At 44.8% G+C, this 14,123-nt stretch overlaps 1 protein-coding gene across 1 annotated transcript; it reads left to right on the top strand.

Annotated features, from left to right (window-relative positions):
* Positions 1-8,541: 8,541 nt before the first annotated feature.
* LOC129818620 (transmembrane protein 119-like) lies at positions 8,542-14,081 on the top strand. Its single transcript, XM_055874703.1, has 2 exons — positions 8,542-8,748; positions 11,671-14,081. The coding sequence occupies exon 2, from the start codon at positions 11,683-11,685 to the stop codon at positions 12,592-12,594; it is 912 nt and encodes a 303-aa protein (XP_055730678.1). The 5' UTR covers positions 8,542-8,748; positions 11,671-11,682; the 3' UTR covers positions 12,595-14,081.
* Positions 14,082-14,123: the final 42 nt, after the last annotated feature.

Raw genomic sequence — 14,123 nt, 5'->3', positions numbered from 1 at the left:
ATCTATTGGGTCCACACGTCACCCTCCTCTGGTCATCCCGGAATTGGTCGGACGGTGCGCTGTCTGAGTGGGAAGTAATGGTGGCCCACCTTGGCCAAGGAAGTGAGGGTTTATGTTTCCTCTTGCTCGGTGTGTGCCCAGTGTAAGGCTCCTAGGCACCTGCCCAGAGGTAAGCTACACCCCTTACCCGTTCCACAACGGCCATGGTCGCACCTGTCGATCAATTTCCTTACCCATCACAGGGTAACACCACAATTGTGGTTGTTGTGGATCGTTTCTCTAAGTCCTGCCGTCTCCTCCCTCTGCCCGGTCTCCCTACGGCCCTACAGACTGCGGAGGCCTTGTTTACGCACGTCTTCCGGCACTACGGGATGCCTGAGGATATAGTGTCTGATCGGGGTTCCCAGTTCACTTCGAGGGTCTGGAGGGCGTTCATGGAACGTCTGGGGGTCTCGATCAGCCTTACCTCGGGTTTTCACCCCGAGAGTAATGGGAAGGTGGAGAGAGTGAACCAGGATGTGGGTAGGTTTCTGCGGTCTTATTGCCAGGACCGGCCGGGGGAGTGGGCGGCGTTCGTGCCCTGGGCTGAGATGGCTCAGAACTCGCTTTGCCACTCCTCCACTAACCTCTCCCCCTTCAGGTGGGTACTGGGGTATCAGCCGGTTCTGGCGCCTTGGCATCAGAGTCAGACTGAGGCTCCTGCGGTGGATGACTGGTTCAGGCGCGCGGAGGAGACATGGGATGCCGCCCATGTTCACCTCCAGCAGGCTGTGCTGCGCCAGAACGCCAGCGCAGACCGTCACCGCAGTGAGGCGGTGGTCTGGCTCTCAACCCGAAACCTGCCCCTCCGCCTGCCCTGCCGGAAGCTGGGGCCGCGGTTTGTGGGGCCATTTAAAGTCCTGAGGAGACTGGACGAGGTGAGTTATAGGTTACAGCTTCCCCCCGATTACCGTATTAACCCCTTGTTCCATGTGTCTCTCCTCAGGCCGGTGGTGGCTGGCCCGCTCCAAGAGTCTGAGGTGCGGGAGGTTCCTCCGCCCCCTCTGGACATCGAGGGGGCCCCGGCGTACTCCGTTCGCTCCATACTGGATTCGAGGCGTCGGGCGAGGGGCCTTCAGTACCTCGTGGACTGGGAGGGGTACGGCCCGGAAGAGAGATGCTGCGTCCCGGTGGAGGACGTATTGGACCCTTCAATGCTGCGGGAGTTCCACGGTCTCCATCAGGATCGTCCTGCACCTCGCCCTCCGGGTCGTCCCCAAGGCCGGTGTCGGCGCGCTGCTGGAGCCGCGCGTCAAGGGGGGTTACTGTCACGACTTCCGCCGAAGTTGGTCCCTCTCCTTGTTCGGGCGGCTTTCGGCGGTCGACGTCACCAGTCTTCCATCGCCGTTCCACCTTTCATTTTTCCATTTGTTTTGTCTTGTTTTCCAAACACCTGGTTTACATCTCCTCATGATTACTATGTGTATTTAGCCCTCTGTTCCCTCCATGTCTTTGTGGGGTATTGTTTATTTTCTAGGTTGGCACGCTTCCGGCTGGGTTGCGCCGGGTTTTATTTGTAGCCGTGATTTGTGGCAGCCGGTAATTTGTACTTGGTTGTTGTACTTTGTGCTGCCTCACTTGTTCTTTGGGCATTTGTTTTTGTGACGCGGTTGCGTTCTGTTCTTACTATTGTCTCAGTAAAGTGCTTCTTTGTTCACTCATCTCTGCTCTCCTGCGCCTGACTTCCATGCACCAGCTACACCCACCGCATGACATTATGGCCCTATACAGCACGTTGAATGCGGTGACGGCGTCTGACTGTATTACACTGTGTGAGGTGCTATATGGTCCAATTACACAAGGTACACAACTCCTCCAAGCCTGATGGCTGATGGTCTTGTTTAGTTCATCCCAGCCGACATAAAGTTTATCAAGGGAAAGGATTAAAAACAGAGACTATCGGAGTGAATAAAACCTTTGTTGTTTTACTCCTTACTCTGGGTTAGAGGAGGATTTTTTTCTTTTGATTAGACTTTGAATTGCACATCTGACTGGTTGACTGCTGTGAATATGTATACTGTTGCTCTTAGAATAGATTCCAGCTTCCTCTTTAAAGTTGTTGGTTGGGCCTCGCTGCACATCTGTCTCACACAGCTAGTAGACTGAGTCCTCAGCACCCAATGGGTGCACGTTTTGGTTTTTGCCCTAGCACTACACAGCTGATTCAAATTATCTACTAATTATCAAGCTTTGATCACTTGAATCGGCTGTGTAGTGTTAGGGCAAATACCAAAACGTGCACCCCTTTGGGTCCCCAGGCCCGAGTTTGGGAATCACTGCAGTAGAGGAAGAGACTTAGAAACCACAAATGGAGAACCAATGATATGTTACTTTATCGTAACATGTATACCACAAACAGTGACCAAGTTAGGAGAAGTCAGGTGGTCAATCATTCTCGAACGTAATGCAACCCAGTGCAGCCTCTGAGTAGTTATGAGTGAGATTGAGTACAAAAAAATGCATCGTTGTACACAAACATGAATCTGTAAGACAGTTGATAGTGAAGTTCCCATAAAACAGGATGAGTGATGTAAAAAGGGTTTGCTTGTCTTTGGAAACCTTCCCGACCAAGCCCTGATGGTATTTCACTTAACAACAGGAGACAGAGAGGCATGTTTTCACAAGGGCTCTTCATTTTACATGGACAGTTTACTGGAGAGATTTAAGATCTACAATGGATTTCTAGAGTTATTTTTTAGGAGAATCATTCCTGCATATACACACTTCCAGAGCTAGAAGATAACCTGGACTTGGATTATGATTGCTTATGACAAATGTTCGTTTTGTCACTGGGTTTTATGTGGTTAGAATGTTACAGCCTTCAATACTAATTCTTTATTTGTTTTCAGCCTGAAAAACTTGATCTTCTGAGGTCTTCATAACTAAACAATCTACCTTGATGTACAGTGACCTAACTGTATGAAGAATATATGACTACAGCAAACTTAGTCAGGAGAATCCAAGGAAATATATGTGATGAAATTTCCTTTACAAGGTGTTAGATACAGTGCATTCGAAAAAGATTCAGACCCCTTAACTTTTTCCATATTTTGGCACGTTACAGCCTTATTCTAAAATTGATTAAATAAAATACCCCATCCTGACAAAGCAAAAACAGGTTTTAAGATTTTTTTGCAAATGTATAAAAAAATTAAATTAAAATAATACCTTAATTACATAAGAATTCAGACCCTTTGCTATGAGACTGGAAATTGAGCTCAGCGGCATCCTGTTTCCATTGATCATCCTTGTGATGTTTCTACAACATGAATGGAGTCCAGCTGTGGTAAATTAAATTGATTGGACGTGATTTGGAAATTTGGAAAGGCACAAACCTGTCTATATAAGGTCCCACAGTTGACCGTGCATGTCCGGGCAAAAACCAAGCCATGTCAAAGGAATAGTGTTGATTGTGTCGAGGTACAGATCAGGGGAAGGGTACCAAAACATTTCTGCAGCATTGAAGGTCCCCAAGAATACAGTGGCCTCCATCATTCTTACATGGAAGAAGTTTGGGATCACCAAGACTCTTCCTAGAGCTGGCCGCCCAGCCAAACTAGAGGAGAAGAGCCTTGGTAAGGGAGCTGACCAAAAACCCGATAGTCACTTTGACAGAGCTCTAGAGTCTCTCTGTGGAGATAGAACCTTCCAGAAGGACAACCATCTCTGCAGCACTCCACCGATCAGGCCTTTATGGTAGGGTGGCCAGACGGAAGCCACTCCTCAGAAAAAGGCACATGACAGCCCGCTTAGTTTGCCAAAAGGCACCTAAAGGACTCTCAGACCATAAGAAACAAGATTGTATGGTCTGATGAAACCAAGATTGAACTCTTTAGCCTGAATGCCAAGCGTCACGTCTGGAGGAAACCTGGCACCATCACTACGGTGAAGCATGGTCGTGGCAGCATTATGCTGTGGGGATGTTTTTCAGCGGCAGGGACTGGGAGACTAGTCAGGATCGAGGGAAAGATGACCGGAGCAAAGGACAGAGAGATCTTTGATGAAAACCTGCTCCAGAGTGCTCAGGACCTCAGACTCTGGCGAAAGTTCACCTTCTAACAGGACAACAACCCTAAGCACACAGCCAAGACGATGCAGGAGTAGCTTCGGGACAAGTCTCTGAATGTCTCTGAATGTCTAAGTGGCCCAGCCAGAGCCCGGACTTGAACCCAATCGAACATCCCTGAAGAGACCTGAAAATAGCTGTGCAGCGACGCTCCCAATCCAACCTGACAGAGCTTGAGAGGATCTGCAGAGAAGAATGGGAGAAACTCCCCAAATACATGTATGCCAAGCTTGTAGCATCATACCTAAGAAGACTCGAGGCTGTAATCCCTGCCAAAGGTGCTTCAACAAAGTACTGAGTAAAGGGTTGAATACTTATCTAAATGTGATATTTTCATTTTTTTTTTTAAATATAACTCTGCACAAATTTATAAAACCTGTTTTTTCTTTGTTATTACGGGGTATTGAGTGTAGATTGATGAGAGAAAAAAAACGATTTCATCAATTTAGAATAAGGCTGTAACGTAGCAAAATGTGGAAAAAGTCAAGGGGTCTGAATACTTTCCGAATGCACTGTAAGTCTGTTTCCTTCTGTATAGAGTGTCTGTGTAGAATGTCCCAGAAGTTCAGCATATGTTTCTTGTGTCCTTGTATTTCCATAAAAGCTCATAATACAAAGATCTCATTGCTAAACCTAACCCCCTTTAAACCTCTCAAGGCCTCAGATGTTTGACCATTATTAAATGCTTAAAAAAATATCCTTTCCCTCCATGTGAAAGACAGGACAGGTTTCCTAGAGACGCCACATGTCTGTTTGTCTCCGAGTCCAGTCAAATACAGTGTATAGGAAATCCACCAGGCACAAACAGATTCAATCAACATTGTTTCAATGTTATTTGTCAACGTATTGTGATGTGGAATCTGTTTTAAAATCCATTGGATTTGCAAGAAGTAATCAATCAACTGTTGTTTTGAGATTTAAATTTCAACCACAGGATTATGTCACCATGGTAACCAGATTTTGACACCCAAACACAATTCAATATCACTTTTGCGATACAGTAAATAGCCTATTATCTTGTCGATAAGGTAACAAAACTCTATGCTGGATTCATGTCTCATACTAATTCAAAAAGAAAAGTTAAAGAAAAGGATTAAGCCAGTGGCTCAGATGAAATTGTTCAAGGATTAAATGATTTACATATTGATATTTGGTTGCGTTGTCAACCAAACACAATTCAATAAACTTTTTGTAATACAACAAATAGCCTAAAGTTACAATCTAATGTAATAGTAGTTGTTCAACCTTAAAATGATAACACATCCATGGCCACATTTTGAAGTTAGCCTACTGTAACTATAAACGTCTGATGTAATCATAGAAAGCATGTATGTTCAAGATTGCAAAGGTCACAGGTCAGTGGAGAACTTTACAATTGCTGTAATAATCTTCACAAAATCTTGAACAGCATTGATCACTTGAACTATGTACTTTTAATGTAATCTCAACTGCAATCCAGTTCAATTGGTTGTGATATTAGATGATAACACTAAGTTATTTATTGTATTAATCCAAAATACCTGACTATATTGTATCCCCATTTGAACTTTGATGTGCTTTTAAATGGTAGAAAGCTCAGTGATGACACATTTAGATGTTAACTCAACAAAAAAATCAGACATTGGTTTTCCATTGGAATGTGGTTGTGCTTTTAGATGGCTGAAAGCATTGTGATAACACATTGGGAATTCAACTAACTTCTGGCTGTCTTTTTGAGTGGGTGAATAAAGGATGAAATCTCATTGATCAACGTCTCAACCAAATAATACTCACATTTCCAAGTTGAAATGACGTGGTGTGCCTACTGGGAAGTGATCACGAAGGATTGGAACAGATGAATAAATCATAACAAAACTGTAAATAAATGACAAAGTGATATTAAACAAAAGGCAGATGGCTAATGACTGTGTCTGTGGTGATTAAAGCCAGGTGTTACTTCAGTTTTCCAAATATGGACCCTCTAGACTTGTCACTATAAAACTTTGCCCTGTGGTTTGTAATATGCCCTGATGCTTCGTTATGTTTTACTACGTACTCATAATAAATAGATAACACAAACATTTCTTTTTCACATGCATTCAAGGCCCCTTTCTGGCATCAATATCAACGTTATTTCTTTGCAGAAGCTGAGATTGACATCTCAGTCCACATGCTTCATACACATCAACACTGTATATTGTGAAACGGGAATCAAAGTCGGAATTTTCATGCCAGGGAAAGCTGACGCTGAAGGATGTAGACAGAACTTATAAGACAAATTAAATCATAGACTGGACACTACCAGAGCATGCACTCTGTAACCACCTCACTGTCATGATGACCAAATAAAGGTTGGCCAGTCTGGATGAATCTCAAACATAGTCAACCAGTTGGTCGGCCAAACATACACACATTCTGACCTATAGCTATGTTTACTCTATACACATTCATATCTCTGTGCACACACACACACATGCCCACATGCATGCACACACACAAACATTCTGCCTTGCTAGTTCTTTTTCTCTCTTAATTGTGTCTACACATTGTGCATGTTTAACTATACTCCATAGAACACCCTGCTCATTGTTTCTGGCAAGGCCCTCAGCACACGACCCAACCCCCTACTTATATCCACACCAACCTGGACTCATTGGTAGACGTAACATACTAAAAATACATCTGAGACACTCCAATTAGTATGGTATATATTCATTTGTCCATGTCCATCATCCATTTCATGGTATGTTACAAATTGCAATTCGTACAAATTGCAATTTTTTACAATATGTTACGAATTCCAATTTGTTGTGGCTAATACTAATGTTAGCTAGGTGGCTGGGTTAAGGTTAGGGTTAAGATTAAGGGTTAAGGGTTAAGGGTTAGCTAACATGCTAAGTAGTTGCAAAGACGTTCGTGTTATATGCCCACCCATCCACCCCGACCAACCACCCTCGTTTTTGCCTTAAGTAACGTTCTGTCTTAATTAACCATACCAAACGTAACACACTAGATTTCACTTCACTGGAACTAAGGGGCCTAACCCGAACCATGAACAGCCCCAGACCATTATTCCTCCTCCACCAAACTTTACAGTTGGCGCTATGCATTCAGGCAGGTAGCATTCTTCTGGCATCCACAAACCCAGATTCTGCCGTCAGACTGCCAGATGGTGAAGCGTGATTCATCACTCCAGAGAACGCGTTTCCACTGCTCCAGAGTCCAATGGCAGCAAGCTTTACACCCCTCCAGCCAACGCGTGGCATTGCACATGGTGATCTTAGGCTTGTGTGCGGCTGTTCGGACAGTTCTTGTGCTAGAGTTGCTTCCAGAGGCAGTTTGGAACTCGGTAGTGTGTGTTACAACTGAGGACAAAAAAATGTACGTGCTACGCGCTTCATTACTCTGCGGTCCCGTTCTGTGAGCTTGTGTGACCTCCCACTTCGCGGCTGAGCCGTTGTTGCTCCTAAACATTTCCACTTCACAATAACAGCACTTACATTTGACCGGGAAAGCTCTAGCAGGGCTGACGAACTGACTTGTTGGATAGGTGGCATCCAATGACGGTGCCACGTTGAGTCACTGAGCTCTTCAGTAAGGCCATTCTACTGCTAATGTTTGACTATGGAGATTGCATGGCTGTGTGCTCGATTTTACACACCTGTCAGCAACGGGTGTGGCTAAAATAGCCGAATTCACAAATTTGAAGGGGTGTCCACATACTTTTTTATATATAATGTATCATACTAATTTCAGCGTCCTGGATTTACATTTACTATGTTACGACTAGTCTATGAGACCAGGCTGTCCACACAAGAAACATGAACCCTTTCCTGTGAGAGACGATCAAACTGTGGAGCTGCATGTCTGTTAACGTGACTGGTCTGCTGTAAGTCACCAGGGTGTCAGAGGGACAGTGTGGGGCCAAAAAACCCTTTAGCCATAACTATAACCTCTCGAGACTTTCACTCTAGCTAGTATGGGAGATGTGTGTATCTGGCAGAGTGAGGAAAGTAAGTGAGAGGGTAAGTACAAATGAATTCAGCAATCCAAAAGGCATTGATAGTTTTTGTTTAGGAGGCCCAAAATGTTTTAAGATTGCTAAGTGCATGTAAGAAGACAGAGGGAGTAAGCCAAGCGACAAACAATTCATCCAATAAAATGTCTGCAGTCTCTGTCTATTCCCCAGTTAAAACCCTGAATGCTTATTTTTTTCCACTCACTCTGAGCTCCAGCCAGTTTGCTGCAGTGTTGTTGACTCTGGCCTTGAGCATCTAGATCTGGGACAGGAGAGCCGAGCCCCCTGCCCCCACATCACATTAGACTACTGCCTAACAAGAACAATCTGTGTAGAGCCCATGAGCCCAGTCATTTTCTGGGAAGCAAGGCAGCCAGAGAGGGAGGAGGGGAGGGAAGGAGAAGAGAGGGAGGGGAGGGGAGGAAAGGAGAAGAAAGGGGGAAGGAGGGATGTGTCCTAATGGCAAAAAACTTTTTTCCCCTTCTGTGCCGGTCAGAGAAACCTCCAGTCTAAAATCTGAAACTGTAGAAGTTACTGGAGGAGGTGAGGCAGGCACGTTTTCCCTCTTGTTCTCTCAATCCATTTTCCTCTCTCACGCATCCACAGTTCCAGAGGAGTCTTTTCTGTGTGACCACTTCTGTAGGAGGTGAGTAGAGCCACTTCTATTCATTTACTTTCACTGTACATTTTACCACATAGGGAAACAGATGAAATACTCGCTGATAACATTCTTATCAAATATGAGTTAACTTCAGTGGACAGGTATGACCTCACATGACCATTGCAGTGCAGTTCAGCTACAGTGACAGCATCATGACATGTCTCCAGGCAAGCAGCCCGCCAGCAGGGAATCAGGCTAGTTCAATAGAGTTCCCCAACAGGATATTCTCTGAGAACAATGGGTTTCCCATATTTGCATGAGACATTATGCAGATAAATGTGCGGTGAATAGAGCTTTAATTTTTTGAATTATTCACTCGTATTAAAATGTTTGTATGTCATTATTTCCCACACAAAGGCAGTGCTAAACGTATGACTGTTGAAAAATGTCTGATCATCTCCATCTAATGGTATCTTGAACACCTCAATAGAGACTAATACATCTGTATCCTTTGTGTGTGCTCACATATCTGCATGTGTATGTGTAGGTGTGTGAAAGTATACGTCGAGGGGGAATGGGCGATAAACTGTAGATGCACTCCCATCCCCCCTTCCCTGATAAGTGTAATGCCTCATGTGGCCCAGCTTGCACACAGATGGAGTGGGAAAAGGGGGTGAAGGAGGGGGTTGGTTGGTTTATACGGACCAGGCCAGCATTGCTGCATTCAGCAGAGCACAACTGTGGAACATTCAGATAGAAATATATTGTGTAGAAAATACATGCCTCTTACATGCTGAGTAAGGAATCATGACAACTCTATTCATTACATTTCTATCGGCAATGATCAGTTGGTTTTTCTCAGTCATTGTGAAAGTAAGAGTTAGTTCTTCTTGTTATTGCTAGGGTAACGTGGGGTAACCAGACCCCCCTCTAAGAACAATGTCCAACTGCTGACACAAAAATGCAAAGTTTGGTAAAAATGTGGTATGTGGATGATGGTCATGCTAGGCAAACAAACTATGAAGGGAAATAAGTGGCTACAGTTTACACTTTTTTTGTTATTTAATCATTTTTTTGTTGTAAAGGGGCATTTTCCCCAAATACCGGGGTAACATTTTTAGTTGAGCAAGAGTAGTGGCAACCAGGGAAAATAGGTGACAGTGGTTTATGTGAGAATTACCCGAGGGAGCTAGTTAACCCACGTCACCGTAGATTTTTTTTTAAGCCAAATTCAATTTCAGGGAAATGAGCGGTTCATGGTTTATTTCTGTGAAGCAGCATGAAAAGGAGCTGTTGTTTAAATAAATATCCAAAATAGTTATTAAAAGATCGGGACAGGAAGCAATGACATTAACATCAGATGACGTGACTCTCACATTGACCAAAAGCAGATTGACAAAATGGGATTAACGTTTTAGTCATGTAACCAAATATCAGTGACTGGTCAGGAGTTTGGCCTAGATTCAATCAGTTCCGCTTTAACCCACGGAGGTGTAACTGCATTGGAGCGACTCCCGGCGTTATACCTATCGCAGACATTTCCACCAAGTCTCATTAGTACACAGGTGTCAAACTCATTCCACGGAGGGCCGAGTGTCTGCGGGTTTTCGCTCCTCCCTTGTACTTGATTGATGAATTTACATCACTAATTAGTTAGGGACTCCCCACACCTGGTTGTCTAGGGCTTTATTGAAAGGAAAAACCAAAAACCTGCAGACACTAGGCCCTCCGTGGAATGAGTTTGACACCCCTGCATTAGTAGAAATCCCATGCAGCCTTGTTACAAGTGTAAACATTGGAATGTGTGTTGTAATCTACAACTCGATTAGGCTAATATGAATTTGTATTATTTAGTCTAATGATGTGTCATTATTTCTACACTTTTTCATTTTGAACTTGGAACGCGGGTAGAACGTGTGTGGCTTCGTGACAATGACCACAAGAGCAGCCACTCACCAATTTGACAGCACCAATGCAGTTAATTTACACCTCCGACATCGACTTAACAATGATCTGCTGTGCAGTTTTCAGTTATTGTGGGTTAAGGCCAATCTGATTGAATCTAGGAATTTGTGTACATCTACTGTATCTGTCTGTGTGCATGTCATGTGTGCATTGTCATTGTGTGTGTGTCTGCATGTGACATGCTATGATTTGAATCCAGACTAAATCCTGCCTGCCTCTCATCAGTTCTCAGCTGCTGTCTTGGTCTTAAAATTACATTTAGGGCTCTACAGCTATAGACATTCTATCAAGAATAGAAATTACTCAGAAGATATTTTTATTCATTGTAGATGGGTGAGGCCTTTACAATGTTTTGTGAAACACACACAAAGCAGTAGATGTTAGTTGTCACTGTTAGACGCAACAGCTACATTAATTGCAAACACTTCTGTTGATCAAAAATCAAAAAAAAAAAAAGAAAATGTACCCCCTTTTCTCCCCAATTTCGTGGTATCCAATTGTTTTTAGTAATTACTATCTTGTCTCGTCGCTACAACTCCCGTACGGGCTCGGGAGAGACGAAGGTCGAAAGCCATGCGTCCCCAGAAACACAACCCAACCAAGCCGCACTGCTTCTTAACACAGCACGCCTCCAACCCGGAAGCCAGCCGCACCAATGTGTCGGAGGAAACACCGTGCACCTGGTTCCCTTGCGCCTGGCCCGCTGCGCCCGGCCCGCCACAGGAGTTGCTGGTGCGCGATGAGACAAGGATATCCCTACCGGCCAAACCCTCCCTAACCCGGACGACGCTAGGCCGATTGTGCGTCGCCCCACGGACCTCCCGGTCGCGGCCGGCTGCGACAGAGCCTGGGCGCGAACCCAGAGTCTCTGGTGGCACAGCGATGCAGTGCCCTAGACCACTGCACCACCCGGGAGGCCCAAAATCTGTGCAATTCAATAAGTGGAATGCAAATTGACAACAGTTACTGCAGCACTGACACTGTTCTTGTTGTTTTCTGCAGGTCCTACAGGAGATGACGTTCCTCATGGCACTTCATCTGATTAGTCTTTCTGTGATGCTGTGGTCCAGCAGTCCCAGTCTGGCCACACCCCTCCCTTTTAACATTTCCTTGGAGGGCAGTGGAGAGGGGGAGGAGCTGGGCAGCCTCATCCCCACCCCTTCCTCACCTACCACCAGTGGCCCCGCCTCAGAGTCCCCAACCACCTCAGATGGCTCCACTCACATAGAGCACTTCCTGCTCAGCCAGATGGTTCACTTCCTGCAGGAGAACATGCTCCTCATCCTTGTTGCCTCCATCCTCTTCATCACCATCTTCCTCATCCTCTGCTGTGCTTGCATCATGAGCCGCAAGCGGAAGGTCAATGCCTACTACCCCTCGTCCTTCCCCTCTAAGATGTATGTGGACCAGAGGGACAAGACCGGATGTACCAAGCTCTTCAACGAGGTGCCAGAGAAACCCTCCAATGGGCAGCAGGCTGAACCAGTTGACTCAAGCAAGCAGCTCCAACAAGACATCATGAGGGCAGCCAAGAACCTCCGCACTCCCTCCAAACCTCCCCTGGGTGAGCGAGAGGGAAACAACCCCACACAGATAGCAGCAGCTGCAGAGCAAAGTCCTGATGTGAATGTTCAGGCTGAGGGAGAAATCATAGAGAAAGACAACGAGCCATCAAATGCACCTGAGCAGAGCGAGGAGGAGGTATGCCAGCTCTCAGACAGTGAGGCCGAACACCGCAGCTGCCCCAAGCAGCCAGAGATCCATCCAGGACAGATAGGCCTAACAGTGGATGATGAGTCACTCACAAGAGCTGAGCTTCCATCTGGACCAGGGCACTCACAGGCCAAGCAGGAAGGGGATAGGCAGGAGAACTCCACTGTCACGCAGTCTATTCCGTTGTTCACTGGGGAAAAAACAGCATTTTAACTATGTTGGACAGTGGACCAGTGGAGGCTGGTGGAGGGAGAAGCTATAGCAGGACAGGCTCATTGTTATGGCTGGAATCAATGGAACATTGGCTGAGCAGGAAGTGCTCTATGTGAGTGGAACCATATGTGGTTTCCATATGTTTGATCTCGTTCCATTTATGCCATTCCAGCCATTACAATGAGCCCGTACTCCTATAGCTCCTCCCACCAGCCTCCACTGCATTGGACAATATGTTTGAGCTCAATGGTTCGGACGCTTTTGCATGAGTGACATCTTTAAGGCAACGCCATACCAAATAATGTCTATTCAGTTGTATGTAATCATATACTTTTGTTTCCCAGTAGCCATCTTGCCATGTCGCTCCCTAAAGGGTATATGATGTAACCTGAGCATACACCCATATGGACGCTGTAGTTTTAGTGTTGTTTTTATTTGTATTAGAACAATGGCCAAAGTAATGGTACTGCCTTTTTTTCTCTCTTCCATTCATTGGTAGAGATCATTTTTTAGGGCAACATGAGATTGCTTTCATTTTTATTCAACTAGGCAAGTCAGTTAATAACAAATTCTTATTAACAATGACAGCCTAGGAACAGTGCCTAGTTCAAGGGCAGATTTTTACCTCGTCAGCTCACGGAGTCGACCTAGCAACCTTTGTTACTAGTCCAACACTAACCACTAGGCTACCTGCCACCCCTTGAACAAATATGGATAGTAGAGGGTAAGTTCACCATGAGCACATCATGGTGCAGCATCTGCAACAACTTGAACTTAGTATGTTTCCTACATTAAGGGAAGTATTTTTGTTAAAAAACCCGTTTATCGTTTGGTTAGTCAAATGTTTATCCCTTCGCTTTAAACATTTCCATTAAAGGGTCAATCCAGAGTTCCAACAATAACAAAGCAGGCACCCAGCCACTTGTTTCGGTAAACAGCTGAGGGATGGGGCTTAAGAAACATAACGACTCAAATTCATAGAGCTATGGATGCAAGGACTGAGCATCCATGAGATCAAACTGAGTGAACCATGTTTTGAAGCTATAGTGTTTGTTTACACTAACTTTGTTAACAAACATTGAAGTAAAACAAACTTATAGTTGGGGTTCTGATGGGGTACGACAGATTAACTAAGCTCATGAAGCATTTAAGTTAAATTCTTCAAGAATCAATGCCTACATAAGTATTTTAACAGTCCAAAAAATATGAAGCAACTGCAGATTGTTGTCCCTTAAAAGGTCCAGTTGCTCTGCTGCAGACCCAGGTCCTGGGTCAGAACTTGGGAAAGCACCCAACAAGTGTCTGTTCTACTTGTACTGTTACAATACAGGCTGGTTAGTCCGGTGTGGTTGAAAACATGCACACTCAAATGTTTGTAGAGGTGCCGACTAATGGAGAGTAAACTGTATCAAAAGTGTGCAGCTTTTTCTTAATTTACATATTGTACTTTGGTTGAATAAAGTAGATTTTATGAAGACAGTAAGAAACAGCAGCATTCTAAAATGTGTTGAGTATTTGATAAAAGCAGA

This window comes from Salvelinus fontinalis, chromosome 21 (assembly GCF_029448725.1).
Source record: "Salvelinus fontinalis isolate EN_2023a chromosome 21, ASM2944872v1, whole genome shotgun sequence".
Classification (NCBI taxonomy): Eukaryota; Metazoa; Chordata; class Actinopteri; order Salmoniformes; family Salmonidae; genus Salvelinus; species Salvelinus fontinalis.
The sequence above is the reverse complement of the archived record's forward strand: the minus strand, read 5'-3'. Positions and strand labels throughout refer to the sequence as shown.